Source organism: Hirundo rustica, chromosome 1, assembly GCF_015227805.2.
Source record: "Hirundo rustica isolate bHirRus1 chromosome 1, bHirRus1.pri.v3, whole genome shotgun sequence".
NCBI lineage: Eukaryota > Metazoa > Chordata > Aves > Passeriformes > Hirundinidae > Hirundo > Hirundo rustica.
Window position 1 is genome coordinate 155,113,094 of NC_053450.1, and position 6,100 is coordinate 155,119,193.

The 6,100-nt window shown below is 58.9% G+C and overlaps 1 protein-coding gene across 2 annotated transcripts in view; it reads right to left on the reverse strand.

Annotated features, from left to right (window-relative positions):
• SETD2 (SET domain containing 2, histone lysine methyltransferase) overlaps positions 1-4,314 on the reverse strand; it is a 62,125-nt gene extending 57,811 nt beyond the window's left edge. For both annotated transcript variants that reach the window (XM_040067785.2, XM_040067775.2), the window contains exon 1: positions 4,205-4,314. In XM_040067785.2, the coding sequence (XP_039923719.1) occupies positions 4,205-4,242 (38 nt within the window). In that variant the 5' untranslated portion in view covers positions 4,243-4,314. The remainder of the gene's footprint in view (positions 1-4,204) is intronic.
• Between the last annotated feature and the right edge of the window lie 1,786 nt (positions 4,315-6,100).

A 6,100-nucleotide genomic window follows, 5' to 3' on the forward strand; every position in this document is an offset into this window, starting at 1 on the left:
ACAGGAGAAAAGAAATCCCTTTCATGCTCCTTTCCATCAGAAATTCCCCATAAAATTCCGAACTGGGAACGGGCTGTGCAGGCGAACACCAACCCTTTTTTTTTCCTGTCGGATTTCCAGGCTGCAAAAAGCTGGGAATTGTAATTCTTCCCCGCTACCTGGGAACGACACACTTTGGATTCCCAGCTGGAAAACCTCCGCTGGTGCGTTTCAGACAGGAAGGGAATAACGGAATCACAAAGGTGCCGGGGAAGCTGTAAAACCTTGGAGCAATCCGGAGGGAATCCACTGGAAACGGAGCTCCACAAGGAGCTCCAGTTCCTTCCCGGTCCTGCTCCGGCGCCTCTTCCTCACATCAATATTTTGGGATCAAGTTTTGGCTCCTGGCTCACATTCTCCTGAATTTTAGGTCCAGCTCCGTGTCTTTCCCGGGGATTGTAGCCACTGGGGTGGATCCCAAAGAGCTGAAGCTCATGGGAGAGGTGCAGCTGCAGGGATGGAGCGTTTTTTGGGAAGTTCCCATTTAGGAAAACGGGAAAAGTCAGGAAAAAAAAAAATCCAGGAAAACGAAATTAACCTGTTCTACCAACACTCCACCAAGCAGAGCCACGCTCGGACGTCCTCAAGACTTTTCCTCAAGGAGTTCTAAAATTCTGGAAGGGAACATGCCCATGAAAAAATGGTTGTTTATAAATCCCCTCTTCCCTTCCAAATATCCAGACAAATCACATTTCAAATTCCATCAGCAGATCTGGGAACAGGCTGCCCCGAGAAGCTCCAGCTGCCCCATTCCTGGAAACGTCCCAGGTCAGGAGCCCGAATTCCCCATTCAGGCTCCCGAAGCCAAACACGCAAAGTGAATTTTCCTGCAATAATCCGACTTTCCAGACACGTTAAAGCTGGAAAACCCATGGACGAGCTCAGGCAGCCGGAGTCGAGTTTCTCCCTTTCCTCTCTCCATCCCACAGCCCGTGGGACCACCATTAATCTCCTCAATAAAGGGGAGGAGCATTCCAAGGGAATTGCAGGTGGAAAACTCAGCCTTTCCCTCCCCTGGATTGGATTCTCCCTCCTCCCAGGTGGATTGGAACGTGCTGCAGGATGAAAACCACAGCACTCTTGCTTGTGCCAAGAGAACCAACCTTACGGATGGTTTTCCTTAGGGAAAGGCAGAAAACAGAATCCAGGTTCCCAGAAAAAAAAACAAACAAAAAAAATCCAGTCCCAAAGCGACACCAACAGGGAACAGCCTGGGAGACTCCACAGCTCCAACGAACATCCAAAGAAATCCTTGGGAACAGCCACAACCAAAAAGCTGGAGCTGAATCCGTCAGGTGAACAAAACCCACGGAACGCTCCGTGCTCTGATCCCAAATCCCAGCCCTCCAAAAGCACCCACCGAGCCTCACCGGGATGGCTGGAAAAGCACCTTCCCCCAAAAAGGGAGCGCAATTCCCGCCGGGGAGGTCTCCAGAGGCAGGTGGATCCATGTGGTTCCCATCATGACGGAAGGGCAGGAGGAAAAATAAATCCTTGGAGTCTCAACTCCGTCCTGTCACGGAGGTGTCAGCGGTCCAGGAGGTTCCTGCACCCTCAGGATGGGGACGAACTTGGAATCTTCACCCAGGAAACAGCAGCACCAAGAGATGAAGCGGCTGCCGCTGACAGCAGGATGCAAACATCCATCAGCATCCATCAGGAACAGTTTGTCCAGAGAAACCGTGGCTGCTCCATCCCTGGAAGTGTCCCAGGCCAGGCTGGATGGGGTTTGGAGCACTCTGGGATCGTGGAAGGTGTCCCTGTCCGTGGCACTGGAGGAGCTTTGAGGTTCCTTCCAAGCCAAACCATTCCAGGATTCTGAGCGGGTCCAGGCCGGCGTGGGCAGCTCCACGGAGAAGATCCATGTGGAATGTGGTGGCAGCTCCGAGCTCCGGGAATTGGTTCTGCTGGATACTGAAGCTGCCAGGAATCCGAGCTCTGGTTGACACAGAGAGCGACCCACGAGGTGAGAGCGAGCCAGAGCTCCCTTCCCACAGGAGAATTCCAGCAAAAGCCATCGGCACCGCTCAGCTCCCGGTTCAGCATCCACCTTCTCCAGCTCAGCAGCATCCCTGGAAGCGTCCCAGGCCAGGCTGGACAGGGCTTGGAGCAGGCTGGGACAGCGGAAGGTGTCTCTGGCACAGCAGGGGTGGGATGAGATGATCCTTAGGGCTCCTGCCCACCCAAACCATCCAGTGAACAATTCCCAGGAAAAGCCAGGCTGAGGATTCACCGGGCTCTGATCAACCCCGCTCCAAGCAGCGCAATCCCAACACTCCGAGCTACAAAAGCAGCTCATCCCAAAAACCCAACGCTGCAGGTTCCTCCTCATCCCAAACTCAACAACAAATTCAACAACAACTCAACAACTCAACAACAAATTCAACAAACAAATTCAACGACAAATTCACCGCGGCGGGTGCGGGACGGGGGAAGCCACAAACACCCCACAGCCAGCGCGGTTCCGCTGGAATTCCACCCTTCCCAAACGCCCCAGGGATCCTCAGCCGCTCCTCACAACCTCCAGCCAACCCTCCCAAACAACCCTCTTCTCCAGGTACAAGCCCTGCGCCGGGAAAAGCGCATCCTAATTAAGGCACGCCGCTAACGAACGCGGCTCGGACGCGGAGGGAACGCCGGAATTCGAGGCGGGGATGGGGGAGAACAACAACCCTGAAAACACCAGGACAGCTCCCGAAAACTCTCTGAGTCCCAACACGGAACACCCACCCCAAGGAAACCCCAAACTCAGGCCAACTAATCCATAATGCCATTAAAAACTCGTCAGAGGAGCCGCTCCGGCTCCTTTTGACGGCTCAGGTTGGTACCACCGGGCAATTTTAGACAACAAACAGCGACGTGACACAACCTGGACACTTCTGGACACCAAATTCCAAGTGCCAGATCAATCCCGGGCACGAGGGCACCTGCACACGCTCCAAACAACAAAGGTGAAACACCTGAATTAGCCTGAAAGTTTTGGGATGAACAAGAGAATCCTTTGGACCCGGAGGGTCTCCCGGGAAGGGACGATCCCACCAGGGTTAAGTAAACCAGGATTTATTCCCATCCCGGAGGCCGAGTCCGGCAAAACACAGCCTGGATTCCAAATGAAACCCTCCATTCCTCACTAATTTTAGAAGGCTCAGCCACCGGCACCGTTTCAGCTGCAACAAGCTGTTCCTCAGCTGCTCCAGGTGGGCACGGGCAGAACTCGCTCAAAAAAGGTTTGCTCTGTTGTCCCTGCTCAAAAAAACCACCACTTTTAGCTTTGCCTCCAATCCAGCCATCGCTCCGGGGGGGGGGGGTGCTCCATGCCAGATGTCTATTCCTTCCACCCCAGAGCTGGCAAAGTTTATGGAGCCCCTGAATGTTTCGCCAAGGAAGTCTAAAAATGTAAAAATAGCGTTGAGAACCCAGCGGGAAACGGGGTGGGGGGGAGAAACCCAGCAGGGACGGAGTGACTTCTCAGGAGAGGCGATAAAGCCGGAGGCCCTGGCGGGATCAAGGGGGTGGCTTGGTGAAATTCCCCATCCAGAGGAGAACCAGAGTTCCCGGCCATTAGGGCTGCTCCCCCTTCCCCGGCTCCTTCCTCCTGGCAGAAAATGGGGTCAGGGCAGGGGCCGCCCGGGGGGAGAGAATTCCAGGGGTAAAAGCAAGACGAGGCTCGGTAACTAGGAAAAACAGCATTATTAATAATAACAATAATCAAGAAGGTACTGAAAAATGGCCCCGCGGGGAGGCCGGGACACGTCCGCACGCTCCGCCCGGCTCCCCCCCGCGCACCCCCGGCCAGGGACGGGACAGGGAAAGGGACACGGGCAGGGGAAAGGGGGGACACGGGCCCCGAGCCCACCCGCCACCCCCGGCGCGGCCGCTCCCGCCGCTCCCGCCGCCCGCTCTCCGCCCTCCCCGCGCTCCCTGCCCGCCCTCCCCGCGCCCGCCCCGGCCGCGGCCATCACGCGAGGCCGGGGATGCGCGGCCTACCCCGGACCGGCGGGAGGACGGAGGGAAAGGGAAAAGCGGCGGGACGGGGAAAAGGAAAGGGGCAAAAGAACGGGAATGGGAAGGGGAAAGGGAAAGAGAAGGGGAAGGGACAGCGGCCCGGCCGCCGGCGGTCGCGCGGTGCCGGCGGGCCCCGAGGCCGCGCAGGGCCCGCGCTTACTCCGGCGTGGGGTGCTCCGGGTCGTAGAAATCCCCCATGGTGGGTGGGCGGGCGCGGGGCTCCGCAAGTGCCCCCTGGCCGGGGAGGCCCCGCTCGCCCCGTCGGGGCTCCTCACATGGTCCGGCGGGGCCCCCCCGCCACCCGCGCCCAGCCCGGCCCGGCCCCGCCGCGATCCGCCCCGGCCGCCGGCTCCTCCTCCCGCGGCACCGCGCAGCGCCGGGATCCCTCCGGGAGCGGCCGCCGAGCCCCGGGACGCGCCGGCATCGGGCCCGGGATGTGGCCGCGATCGGCCGCGGCCCCGCCGGGAATTTGCTGGGCTCGCAGCGGGATCAATCCCACACCACCACCCCCCCGCTCCCTCCCCGAGATCGCCGAGGCCGCAGCGGGCACCGGGAGCACGCCGGAATCGGCCGCGAAAACACCCGGGAGCGTGTTGGGATCGTTCCAGGGATCGCCACAATCAGGCCGGGGGTCACTGGGATCCCAGCGGGATCCGGGTAGGGGTCAGCGGGGCGCTCCGGGATCAGCCGCGGGACTGCCGGCATCTCCTCGGGATCTCCTCAGGATCAGCCAGGGAACCGCTATAAAATCTGCCCAGGATCACCGGGACCGTGCCAGGCTCACCCCGGGGCCGCACCAGGTTCAGCCACACCATTGCCGGGATCTCAGCGGGATTCCCCAGGGGATTCCACACCAGGGCTGGCCGCAGGATCTCCTCGGGATCCCCCCTGGGATCCTCGGAATGTCACCAGGAGCGGATGGGAGATGGCCGGGGCCACAGCCGGGTGCGCTGCGGGACTGCCAGGATCACCGGGTTACAGCCGGATCGCTCACAGGATCGGCCCCAGGACCACGGAGATGAACCCAGGACCACACCAGGATCAGCAGCACCGCCAGGATGGCACCCTGGGATCACACCTGGACACCAACACCCCTTGGCACCGCATCCCTGGGGCTGTTCCAGGCCCCGTTTGCCATAAAAATCACTAAACCTCCTCTTCTTGCTTTCACAGGTCATTTCCCACCTTCCCAGTCCCTGGGAGAGCTCCTCCAGGGAATGGTGCCGGAGCACTTCAGGAGACCCAGCTGCTTCTGTTGGCATGGAATCCTCCAAACCGCATTTACAGCTTCCAGTGTTGAGATTTCTGGGGTTTTCCCAGATTTGGGAGCAGGGTGTGGGCAGGAGGGACCCACAGGGGTGAGGTGGGAAGCAGAGGAGGGGTGGATATAGAGAAGGACAAAGCAAGGCTTAGTTCCAATCACGTGGAAATGTTTTCTTGGGAGATCCAGCCTGGCCTGAATTCCCAGCAGCTCTTTGAGCCTCTGGAATTGGATCATTCCAAGGAAAAGGTGATTTCTGGGATGTTCTCCAGTGCCCTTGCAGGGGGCAGGTGCTGTTCTGGGGACAGAAGGAAGCTGGGACAAGTTCAAGCGAACCGAGCGCCGTGGATTCATTCACTTCCCCGGTTCTCCATGTCACTGCGGGCGGCACGTGGGAAATCTGGGATGCCGGAATTTGGGACGCTCCCGCCATGGCTGGTGCTGGAATCTCCTTCCAGCTTCCCAAATCACTTTGAGGGAGCTGCAGGGGCTCATCCTGAAGGGGAGGCTCAGGGGGCACCTCCTGGCTCCCTGCAATTCCCTGGATGAAGGTTGGAGCCAGGAGGGGCTGGGCTCTGCTCCCAGGAGAGACAGGACAAGAGGGAACGGTGGGATATTGGGAATATTCCTTGTGGGAAGGGTTCTCCAGCCGTGGCACAGATGCTCAGGGCAGAGGTGTCGTCCCCATTTCTGGAGGGATTTTAAAGCCCTCTGGATGTGGCACTTGGGGACATGGTCAAGGTTGGGCTTGGCAGTGCTGAGGAAACAGTTGGACTTGATCTTGAAGAGCTTTTC